The 12,930-nt window shown below is 42.3% G+C and overlaps 1 protein-coding gene across 2 annotated transcripts in view; it reads right to left on the reverse strand.

Annotated features, from left to right (window-relative positions):
- enox2 (ecto-NOX disulfide-thiol exchanger 2) overlaps positions 1 to 12,930 on the reverse strand; it is a 165,705-nt gene that overhangs the window by 48,667 nt on the left and 104,108 nt on the right. For both annotated transcript variants that reach the window (XM_076739048.1, XM_076739049.1), the window contains one exon: positions 5,680 to 5,811. In XM_076739048.1, coding sequence (XP_076595163.1) covers positions 5,680 to 5,811 — 132 coding nt within the window. The remainder of the gene's footprint in view (positions 1 to 5,679; positions 5,812 to 12,930) is intronic.

The raw sequence follows: 12,930 nt of genomic DNA on the forward strand, positions 1-12,930 counted from the left end.
AGCAACTTCCAGGTGCCATCAAGAGCTGGTCAGAACTGCACCACAAAAGCCCCTCTGTGCCTTGAACACCATACAGTTAATCCAAAGTTGACTCCTGCCTGCGGCCTGAGTCCAGTCTCCCTCTATCCAAACACTTCACTAACACAAATATACAATGATAACTTTCTAACATACACAAGCACTGCCCGGTCCATCTATAGAAATAAAACTGTCATTATCGGAGACGTGCACGGGGATTTGTGAGGCTTCGCACTGTTGGAGGCTCTGCCCACAATGGTTTGTTTATCCAGCTGTCTGTCTGGATGAATCCGCTTGGCTGGGAAGGACTCAGTGGTGGAGAAATACATTCCAGGCTCACAGTGGATGAAACGGAGGCAAACTTTAATGTGTAATGAAAACACTCCGGTGCAGGCATTCTCTTGTAATGAATGAGGCTGAAACTGACACATAAAAACCCACTTTAAACGTATGTGCAGGGAACGTATGACCCATTGTACTCGAGCACAAAGACGCTGACCGATCATATAGGAAAGAGCAAAGAGAGTGACAGCGAATCCTCTTCTGTTGTTCGGAGGTGAAACAAAAAGGAGACAAAGATGATGTTCGGTCATGAAGGGGAATCAATAACTAATCCACCTGGATTACTTCAAAGGCACAAGGTGCTCTGGTAACAAGTACTGCTTGACAGTATAAGGCTGTGACATGGTAAAGCGTGCGCCTCGAGCTTTGTGCCCACAGATTTCATAAGAGAGTTCACGAGGAAACGGCTGGACTACACAAAGCAAAGGCATGTTGATGCCATGTTTCGCTCAAAGTCCATACAATGCACAACTAAATAGTTTATAAAAACTGAATTTATGAATATTTCAGAGTTGTTAGCGGCTAACCTTGAACTACTACTCATTTTTTGTTGGAAACCCAGAAAAAGAGGCCAGCAAGAGGAGAATGTTTAAGTGGATCTCTTCCCACTTACGTATTTCTCCTGGGGTTCAACAAGTGAAGTTCTTTTGGCTCGAGAGAAGTGACAAATGCCGGGGTGGAAAATATAGGCGTGTGAGTAATGTATGTAAAATTCCTTTGGAGTGTAGAGGGATGATCAAACCGCAGTGCATGGCTGAAATTTGCATATTGTATGTATTTTTACTGTTCGTATGGGAGAGAAAACAAGCTGTGAATGTGTTCACAGTTACATTATTAATACACCATGAAATTACCTCAGTTGTCAACTGTTGTGCATGAGTGCTGAAAGACCACATACATCGAATGGGCTCATTTTGGGTAATGATGAACTGAACATATCAGTGTGCAGCTGATGAAAGTGAAAGTCATTAATGTTTGTGTGTCTTGCAGCTCTCTCCACGTTGACCTGCCTGTACTCTGACTCTGATTGGCTTACACCGATATTCTTCCCCAGACCATTCTCACTCCTTAACCTGCCTAACACCTACACCTACACCCCAACAACCCACCCCAATGAAGGCAACGAGCACTGGCCAATCAGGAGCAGAGCAGGCCGGTTCATGACTTTGCAATCCTGGGGGAGTTTTCTGAACAAATCAGTACAGATTCCAAAGGACAAATCTCACATTTTTATGTAAATTGCACCTGCTGGGTCTTGGAAAACATCGGTGAGTGAATGATGATCACAAGAAATCATTAAGGTAAGACCACGAGCCAACAGCCGCAGAGTTCCTCCACCCAAATCAAACTCACATTTTGTAAAGGACCGGTTAGACATTTGTAACTTACAAGATTACATTGTAAGAGATCTGCAGCCTGTGCAGCTCATAAAACAGAATAAAATAACATGAAGTAGTTCATTTTTTGGGACTGTGAACTTATCAAATTTAAAAATTGTGAACTATGATCGCGAACTAGTTCATTTTGACGCATATGAGCTGAACTTTGAGCGAGCTCTTGTCAAGCGTGAACTTGCACAACACTGATTGCTGGACTGGCTTCACCTTCGGGTTACATTATGTAGTGTATGAGCACAGATGAGCGTTTCAGAGTGGCTCAGCTCAGCTCAGGGTGTAAAGGAGCTCAGCTCTGTGCAGAGCAAATGAACAGTGTGTGTTCTGATGCGGCTGTGGGTTACAGTGGCTGACTCAGCTGTAATGAGATATAAATGAGATGCTGGATAATTTAGGCTGGCGAGGGGGAACAGGAAAGGAGAAAGGAAGCAAGAAGACGGAAAGGTAGGGAGACACCAGCTGTTGTTCCAGGTGATCCGCTAGGGGAGACACAGCTGTCCCCTTAACCCGAGTGTCCTCCCTCTCCATCACTGCTTCTGATACCTGCTGTATTACGAGGCTGAAAGGTCCTGCACACCCACAGTAAGCCCACAGAGGACAGTTTAATTATTTTGCCTGATTAGAGCTCTTCTCAGGACTGTGTGTGTGTTTGATTGACATCTACCTCAATCAGTTTGTTGCGCCTGATGGGACAAACTTCACCTTTATCCGTCTCATTAGTACGTGAGATCAAGTCAACATCTAAGTTATCTGCATTATAGAAATGACTTGACACCGAATAATACAGAATATCCAGCAAAACACGAGTACCTGATGTCAGTCAAAGTCCACTGTTCACGGTAATTAAACCCAACTTTAATGGATACGGTGCTGTAAAGTGTATGCATGGTATTTTTAACACTCACGCGACCAGCTCTGCAATCTTGATGAATGAATAAATCTCTCTCATCTCTCCCATCCATCCCATACGACGTGAACACAGCACGCGCAGGGATCTGGTCAGACAGAGTAAGTGAAAACACCTGTGTGTGCATGCAGGGCTGCTCATGTTTCTCACAGCAGACGTTTTGGCATGTCAAAGCAGGAAAAGCACAGGTGGAACTGATAACATCAAAATCGACAGCAGGCCATTGAGGTGAGGGAGTTCCAGTGTTCTGGTATTATGCATACTGGCTCACTGGCATAAATTACTGGGATTTGATGGAACTGAGGCATTGTTAACACAATTGGTCTGACCTGCGCTTTTCCTGCTGTGACAAGAGTAAACGTCTGTTGTGACAAAGGTCTCTTATTTCCTTCCTATTACGCAAACACAGCCCAAAACCAACGAGTATACACACCTGGTTTAAGTACGACAGAGGGTCTGATTAAGTGTAAGAGCAGTTTAATTGACCTTTCCTGCAGCAGACTTTTTGACCTGCCAAACACAATTGCAGCCAATAACATCACTAATAAGTGCATTCCCTTCATGTGTACCAGCTTCAGTTATACATGCTGCGTCCCCGGCCTAATGGCATCCTTAAAATGGAACAGAGCCATCATTAATGCTATTTTCCTGCTATGACAAGTTAAAACATCTGCTGTTAAAAATGCCCTGAAAGCACTGCAGACGGGGTTCCTCCACATTTTCCACCTGAAAAATTCCATACTTTTCCAGACTCAAATTTCCAGATGGTTATATTAGACATTGGAGTACAAATAGTTCAATGTTTATTATGCAAAAATAACATCTAGGCTATGTTACACTGACTACATCAGCTATTGTGCTGACAGCTAATTCCCAGAAGATTGTAGCTTGGTACTGTAGCTCTTACAAAATTATTGTTAAGATATTGGGAAATTTTCTTTCAAACTAATTTGGTTAATGAAGGTCTGGATTTGGTACAGTTATAAGGTACCTGAGTCAGAGCTGTGACATACAGGCGTAGAGACATCTTCTCGCCTTGCTTTGAACGACATACAGCCCGCTCTGGCCTCTGCTCTCTGACATAGTGGTGAACATTTGGCTGGCAGCTCAAGATCAATTTGCATGAAGAAACTCTGAATTTTATATTTTAGCAAACAGAATAGAGGCGATTATCACTTATTATTACTTATCCAGACCTGGACATGACTAAAAATCAAATTCCACACTCTTCTATATGTAAATAAAGGTCAAGAGGAGGACGCTCATTGGTACCCTCAAAGCACGCTTCATCTGAAAAACACACTCTTGAATGGATGTGTGCGTGTCCAGCATGCAGTCTTCATCTCTAACATTAGGTTCAGTCCCTCTGCTTCCCTCTCCTTTCTGAGAAGTTCCTCCACAGCTTGTGTCTTCTTTCTCCCTCACTCCTCTGCAGAAAGGCTTTTGTTTACCATGTCTGAATTATGCCAGGCCTGAGTGTGTGTGTGTGTGTGTGTGCTTTCCTTAATATTTCTCGAGGACTGCATTTGGATGACTGTTCGTCTCCAAGTGTGCACACACATGCATCGACGCACACGTACACACAAGCCTGGCATATTTCAAATATGAAAGTGCATTTCAGCTAAGAAGTGGGAAGTGATTTATAAAAGGCTTTAGGGAAAGGCTTTCTACTGAGGAGAGAGAAAAGACATGGCAGAATAACTCTTCAGAGATGGAGAGTGGGAGGGTGCTGCTGAACCTAATGTTACAGATAGATAGCAGAACAATCAGTAAAGCTGAATATTATAGAGCTAGATCAGAATACAGTGGCTCAACCTTGTGCTTACAAGATGCCAAGTAATATTGCAATAACATAGGAGGAACAGTCAAATGAAGGGAAATTTTATTCTTTCAATCCCCATAACCTGCTGTTTCAAACTGTTAAACAGACGCCATTAAACCATCGACAATGCACCTCTTGTCATTGTATGGAGCTGAGCTCAGCTCTCTACGGTGCACATTACCTGTTTAGAGGAGCGAGCAGAGATGAGGATAACGTCTCTATATGCTGTTATATGATGATCTATATGCTTTTGGCAGACAGCGCTGGGAAAATAAACCGAGTATGAGGGGTTCATGTGACGGCAAGTTTAAGGCTGTCGGTAGCATGGACTGAACATCAAGTATGCAAGCATCAGTCACTTTTGTTTATTTGTTTGTGTGCATTTTATCAAAGTGTTTTTGCCGATATAAACAGTTGAGAAGAAAAGCGAGGAGTTAATGAAACACTACAAAAGAGTGATAATTGGTATGTACCATTAACAACCAGAAAGATAAGCCGTGGTTTTGACTTTTTTAACTTAATGTGGAGCCTTAAAGGTTGAAAACAAAACCTGCTGCTTTTCACTGATATCGTACTGAGTCACACCAGCCTCTGTTAGACGGAGCCTGTGTGTCGGTGCATGCCATCCTAAGACTGTTTACAGCATTGCAATCCAAACTTGGAATAAACAGGATGAGCTGAGTCACCAACATACATATTTTAAATGACCAACGCAGCCACATATGAGCCTCCATTTGCTAATCCCTCAAAGCCACAGCAGCAGATAGTTTCCACTCCTGAACGCGAAAGCAGTCAGAGACAACGCTGCTGATCTACAGATGGGCCACTTCACAGATCTAAAACCTCATCCTAGACAATAACAGAAAGTCAATTATTATTATCTTAGATGCATAATTAAACTCATCTTAGATGCAAAAAGAGACAGCGATCTTTAAATACAGATTTTTTTTTTATAATCTTAACAGTTTATACAAGGGCAAAAATGACTGAACCTAATTATTATGAGCTAAAGCTACAGGGCAGCCAAAACTGGGGATACTGTATGTATAATCATCTTTTTAACATGACAAAATCACAACATCTGGAGGTAAGGAAGCCCGTCACTAGATATCTAATTCCAATAATAACACAGTTATTGAGATATACTTTCAACTCATGGTTCTGCTTTGGGTGTTGTGTGGTCGGCAGTGTGGTACCTGGCAGGAGTTGCTGCCCAGTCATTCCAATGGGAGGCATCCCCAGGTTATTCATGGCTGTTGCCCAGGCGTTGGGGTCTGACATGGGCATTGTCATCGAGTTGGAGTCCATTGTCATGTTACAGATCCCCTCTGCAGGAAAAAACAACAAGGGACAGAGAGAAGAGTCAGTACCGCTCCTGTTCCCTCTAAATCATCATGATATAGAGTCATTCCAGAAGAGTAATCGTGCTACGGCAAAGACTGAGGGAGAGGATTTTCAGCAGCATGGGGTGCCATCATCTCCAGCTGCCTCCTTTCTATAAATCGTTCTTTTAATTCTGTGGTCTGTCTGTGGGGAGAGGAGTGGGGGAGGCCACTGTGACCCTGCAGTCTGTCTGACACCGTAGTAATTTCAACAACACTGTCATTTAGAGTCTATTCATCCCGATGTTTGTTCAGTTTCTGCACCGAGCTAGAACACCCCGGCCTTTTGACACTTCCCATCTCAGTGACCTGCACTGAGAGTCTGCTGGAAATGCTGCAGTGTGACTGAAAAAACTGTCACACGAATGCAGCATCACGCTCATATAGGCATAAGCAGATTTTAAAAAACAGTAACGTATTCATATACCTACACAAAATGTACACCAGTGAGTACTCCACTGAAAGATCAGGGCTTTCATTTGCAAGCCAGAGTAAGAAAATAATACAGCGTAAAACAAGATTATCATGGCACTAAGCACAAATCCTGATGCTATCAGGCATTTGCCAGGCGCTCTGCGACTAAACCTTGGAAAAATCTCCAACTTAGCACGACAAATACACACACATCATCTCAAACTCACAACCCCAGACTCGTGGTTTTCTGCCAAGTGTTGCATAATAAAGCAAACACATTTAGATCCCATAATAAAAACCCTGAAGTAAAGTCAACATGAACGCATCATACATCCACCAGCGGCTCATTCTCCCCATCTGCAGTCGATTTCACAGCTCTAAATGCTCTTTAATTCTTTCCTCTGGTCGACCTCTTTCTCTCTGACGGACCTGTAAATTGCTGTGACTGCTGGCTTAGCCAAGCTGCCCTCTTCTTTCCTGATGCCAGAGCCAACACTACTGTTAATAATGAGACGCGCTGCACACCGCACACACTTCACACCTCAGAAGGTCTGTGGCAGGGCCCACTGTGGAGGTTACACTCTGCTCTATGTGTGTGTCAGCCTGCAAAACAACCACTATATTGGTATTCCTGGTGTTCAGACACAGCTGGCAATGTGTAATAATGTTATTTGCCTCTTTGCCTCCCTCTCCGTGCTACTAATTTCAGGGCTGTCTGCTGTCACTGCCATAGAGAGGCCTGATAAAACCGCCTGTGTGTTGCCGTGATAATGCTGCTGACGAGGACTTCACAGGCGTGTTAACGAACACAACCCTATTAACTTGGGACACTTTCGAGGACTTAAAATGAGGAGGAGAGGAGCGGTGGCGAGCTGTTTTATAGCAGTTTTATTAGAGTTTACAGTACATTAACTGCCGCCACTGCAGTATTGATGGATACACACACTCAGGGTTTGACAGGTGATGTCCTCAGTATAACTGATTACTCTGGCTTGGCTAATAAAAACAATGATAATTAGAGCTGGAAAAAATTCATGTTGTTGATTTTATGATGCAGAGTTCAGCGTGGTCTGGGTTCTGCTATCTGTAATACTGAGATATATCCTAAATTTTAATGCTGTGCTACAGTCACTGAGTGCCACTTGTAATGCATATTATAACAAAACAGCTTTCTATTTGCTAAGCTTGAACCAGCAAACATTTGCTTGATAAAAAGCTACAAATCAATGATCACAACATCTCATATCTCTGCTTACCAATATCATATATGTGCTAATTAATCAAAAATAACTCATTTCTCCAGAAAATGCACCGTATCAGGATATATACTGTTACAGCGGTCTACAGTGATTTAAATGCACATGTTATATGTACGGTCCCATGGCAGATTTGATCCATATACAGTTAAGTCTCCAACAAATAGTCTTCAGTTAAACGCCACGCAATGGGACCTCACTTAAAATCCATACATCCATTTGTCCTCCCATTTAACCCACTGAGTTGTGACTGAAAACCCAACATGGGATTGCCTTTGATGGGAAATGATTTGAGGTCATTGGATTTCCGAAGACATTTGAAAAGAATTCATTTCTGTTCCTCACTGGAGTCCTTATTGATTATGAGGCTCATGTGTGAAAAGGCGTGCATTTGATTGGGTGGGCCATCGACATTTAAGTGCACTGTAAGTGCTGGGTCAAGACAACTCCTCTACAGTAGCCTTCTGACCCGGCCGACAAATCTGCATTTGACTCATACACACTCCAATTAATGTTTGCCCCTTGCTCCCTTTAATTTATGCAGTTCCTGTGTCAACCTCTCTATTCATTGTACTGTTCTTTCTTCTGTTGCCAGTCGAGCATCGACTCAACTGCATTCAACTGTCTCGTGTTGTCCCAACACACACACACACACACAGATGGATGGACACACACACACACACTCTCTCTTTCCTCCATGAATCAATTATACTTTTCAGATTTGCAGCTCTGTGCGTCAATCACTGAGGGCTTTTGATTTTTGCACAGCACAGATGACCTTGAGGGCAGGAGTCAGCCTTGTTCCCCTTAAAGGAACTATCCTACAACATCGCATCAATATATGGAGCTGAGGGAGGAACGACAAACAGCAGCAGCTAAAAAGAAAAAATCAACACAGGGATACACACATGTGCAAGCACACACCCAGGCACAGATACACACAAGTTAACCTTGCCAGAGAGGAGGAATGGGAGCCAGGGACAATACTGCCAATGAGGGAATCAATGTTGGTAAATATTTTTAACTGAAAACATGGATTAGAGCACTTTGCGTTGCCGTTTTGACACCAGGCGCCGGCGTGGAATAAAAAGTACCTAATTGAATCCCTGCGGTTTAACTGTTTAATCCAAGGTCAAGAGATCAGAAAAGGTAAAAATCATAAAAATAAGTCAAATTATTTTCAGCTGTTGGCTCAATTTAGCCCGAGTTCATACAAATGCCACGTCTAATTTTACAACCTGAATAATCTAATCATGTGTAGCTAAGACCTCATGACAGAGAGATCCAAATGTAGAACTCTGTAGAGCCAAGCTTAATATACATAAGTCAGGTTAAGCCCGGCTAGATTTAAGTAGAGCCACAGGTGGAGGTTACATTTATCTCTTCTGACTGGATGTCACGATTCGCGTGTGGAAATGTGGCGGGTAGTTCACAGTTACCAAATCTAGAGACTTATTGTGAAAATAACATCATGTGAAAGCAACTCAAACAGGAAAATCCCATGCACTGTTGCATAATACGAGCCACCGAGGTCATAAACCTGCTCAAAATTTGATTTTAAAGGATAAAGATGAGATGTTGACACTCCAAATAATGCAAGCGGTGAAATGATTAGCTGATTAATAGATTAGTCATTCCACAGGAACTCAACTGGCAGCTCTTGATCAGTCACTGAAATCATTTATTAAGCAGAAATGCCAAAAAATTCACTGGTTCCATCCTCTCACACGTGAATATTTTCTGGTTTTAATTAATTCATCAAGAAGATAATCGACAAAATACCACTGAATGCAAAGGGAACTCAAGGAGCATAATCCTAAACAATGACAATAAAAAGTGACAAATACTAATTGAAGTGCTGCTAGACCACCCTGTGTGCCACTCACTGCACCACTATCACCATGATACATTTCTGCGTGGATATTACCCATGGCAATTAAAGTGATAGTAATTTTGATTCAGCAGAGGTCCGCCCCAGGCCATAGCTTTCCTGATACTCGTTCTCTGCGGACGGCGACCAGCTTTTAGCCTCCCTGAAAGCTCCCCCAGGAGGCAGATAGGAAATTAGGTCATTTAAAGGCCCATTGGCCGTAAGCCCCAACAGCAGGCAGAGAGACGCTAGGGCCCATTTAGTCTAAAACGCACATGGTGTTAACAGCTAACTACAGGTTTATTACAGCCCCGAGAGAGCAAATCAAGAGGCAGCTAAAAAGATGAGGGCCGGAGACAAAGAGAGAAAGAAAAGGTCGCTTTTAATAGACAGATGCAATGCTGACGAGACAGAATGACAGAAGGAAGAGCGAAGTAGAAAATGGAAGCTGCCTCAAATTGAACTTCCAACACTGCAGTAATGAATGAAGCACAGAGGCCTGATGACAGCCATTATGTCCAAAAACCTACAATTAGTGCATAATATAATGTCATGGCTGGACATGAAGTGGTTGAGCAGACAAATGAGCACAATTAAGATCCAATACGTGTCCTCCAACCAAAGGGGAAAAAATAAAACCTTCAAATGATTGTTGCTGGCTACTTCCTGAATTCTTTGAGAGGTTTGAGACAAAGCCTTGGAGGAGATGTTTCCTTCTGGAAGGGTGTATGTGAAGTGCCCTTACTTATGAATGGAAAGTACATAGAAAAAATGCCTTCGGCGCACAATTGCTCTCTGAGAGCGGATGCCTCTTCGACCTTAATCTCCTGAATGCAGGTCTGTATGTTTGTGCATTGTGTGTGTGAGTAGAGAGGTGGGTCAAAAGGCACCTTCAGGGTCATTTGGAAAAATAAGTCTCATCACAATGTGAGAAGAACATAAGGATAAGATGATCAGTAGAAAACCTTGTTTAGAGGACAATGTGAACAACCTTATCTCTGATGAATCATCAAAGCCTGCTGAAAGTAGAGAAATGTGCTTCTAAAGATCAATATATTATTTTTCAGTCATAAGACTCACACACACACACACACACACACTGTCTGTTTAATAATGTATAAGTGCCCTTCTCTCCGCTTCTTTGATCTGTTAATTATGATAAAACTGGTAGGGGTCTGGTGATTAGTGATGGCACAGTGAAGAGTGCCCTGAGTGTTACATTACACAGCGTCTCATTTAGGACCGAAAAGAGGACAACAAAGTGAAGATGTAAAGATGACAAGACGCCTGAAGACCCGAGCCTCGTGGGACTAAATAAAAACAGTGGGGAGAAACTCACCGCCATTCCTCTTCCAAATCACCCCGACATATTCTGATAAATACATTTGTTAGCATGAGTGGAGTTCATGGACATCGACTCCTGCCGAGGAGGCATCCGCGCTGACCGTCTCATGCTCTGTGTCGGTTATCACAGGGACAAACAACGTGATTCACACTAAAGCTGCAAAAATCTGGATGAGAATCACAATTTTCTCATTCAGATTTGAGACAAATTTCTCTCACGTTTCTCACAGAAACCAGTTGTGAGCACTTGGCATGTATAATGTGTTGATACATGGTTAGGAATTAGCTTAGCCTGATAGATTCATCATACTATATTTTATTGTGACGTTTGATAAGGTTGTATGAATTTGTGACGTTTTCCTGCAATGCTCCGACTATGCTATTGTCTTTGACTGGGGCTAGTATGAGTCAACAATTGGACAACACATATGTAAAGTAATGTAAATTGTCTACCAACAGTTTACCCCTTTAATACTTCTGGATGTATTAGGCCAATATTAGTCAAAGCATGGATTCCCTCATTTTAATTATGTACTTAGGTTGAGTTTTTTATTTTGTTTTGTTTCCTTTTTAGATGCAGAGCACACGATAGACATAATGGTAACACTGAAATGCCACAATGCTTGACTGCTATCAAGCAAACGTGGAGGTCAGCTTTGCAGATGTTTTATGAGGAGGGAATGAGGTGGGTTTTTTTTTTTTTTTTTTTTTAGCCGTAAGGATTCACACTATGTGTTTTGGTGTGCAACACTGAGTGCAAACAGAAAATTTGTTTACAAGAAAATTCCACAGGGAGCCTTTAAGTTGACAGGAATCTTGTTAGATGTTACAACAATAAATAGGTTTGAGAGGCTGAACACTGGAAAACAAAATGACCTGCTGTTGAATGGCTGTCTATAATGTCATTACTGAAACTGAAAGAGCAATGGCTTCTTACTGTTATGGACAAAAGTAATTCTATTACCCTCCAAAACTGGGTGAGAGACAACCTCGGGCCTTTTTTCATGCACAAAGAATTTGTGGGACAATGCCTCGTTCAAATTCTGTGCTACCTTAAAAATACGATCGTAACGCCGAGTCCCTAAAGATCTGCCGAAAAATGAGTTGCGTGCAGAGACTCGTGTTCATTGCAAATAATTCCATTACAATTTGATGGCTGGGAGTGAATCTATGTTGCCTTTTTGTCTAACAGGTGACCATGGCTTCAGTGCAGCGGCGGCAGCAGAGGTTGTCAAATCAAATTACTGCCTCCAAAATTGGATTGGAAAAACTAACCTGAACCCAATCCACAGCAGAGGTGACTGAAACTCCAACTCCAACAACATACTAAAAGAGTAATGCATATCCAGCCCATATTATAATCCAATCAGGCCCTCGTGCTCATAAAAATGCATCCATTTGCGACACTCATGATTCAGTCCTGTGAGTCAAAGTGCAGCGAGTCCTGCTTGCTTCACAGGACTGAAGAATGATCAATTTTTTAAATAATCAATTTGCTCTTCTGACTGACGGGTCCCTCATCAGAATATGATTAATTAATTTCTTCGCTTGTTCTACCTGATGAATAAATCCATTCCCAGCAGACTGAAGAAAACATTCATGTAGCTTTAGAGAAGACGTGTCAGTCTGTACCTGATCAATGAAAGCAGACCAAATACACGCCTCATCAAACTGTCGATCACCACAAAGCAGTCGAGAGCAATCAAACAAACATGAGAAACATGAGAAAATCAACCCTACAAGCGTTCATCCAGACAATCGTTCACATTGAGAGGCGCCAAATAATACTGCTGACGTGACAAAAGATCAAATGAAATATGCTCGGTCTTGACTCCAACAATCTTTGCTCAGCAGCTACAGTTAAACGCCTGATTACAATTCCCAAACTGAGCTCCAGCTCTTGGTTTGAAATGGCTGAATGTTGAAGACGACTCTTTTAAAAAGCAGAGACTCAAGCAAATGACGCAAAGACTGATGGGAAACTCTTGTACATCAAAAGCTGCAGAGCCATAAACCAACTGATATGACTTCTGTTTTCTTGATGGATGAATTTATAGTCTTTTACAGACAATGACAGATGACAGGAAAAACAGATGCTCAGTGGGCATCAGCATTTATCTTACAAAGGGAAGAAATCTCACAGAAGACTTCCCTGGGCAGACTAGTTATGGTAAACAACCT

Source organism: Chaetodon auriga, chromosome 9 (assembly GCF_051107435.1).
Source record: "Chaetodon auriga isolate fChaAug3 chromosome 9, fChaAug3.hap1, whole genome shotgun sequence".
Lineage (NCBI taxonomy): Eukaryota > Metazoa > Chordata > Actinopteri > Chaetodontiformes > Chaetodontidae > Chaetodon > Chaetodon auriga.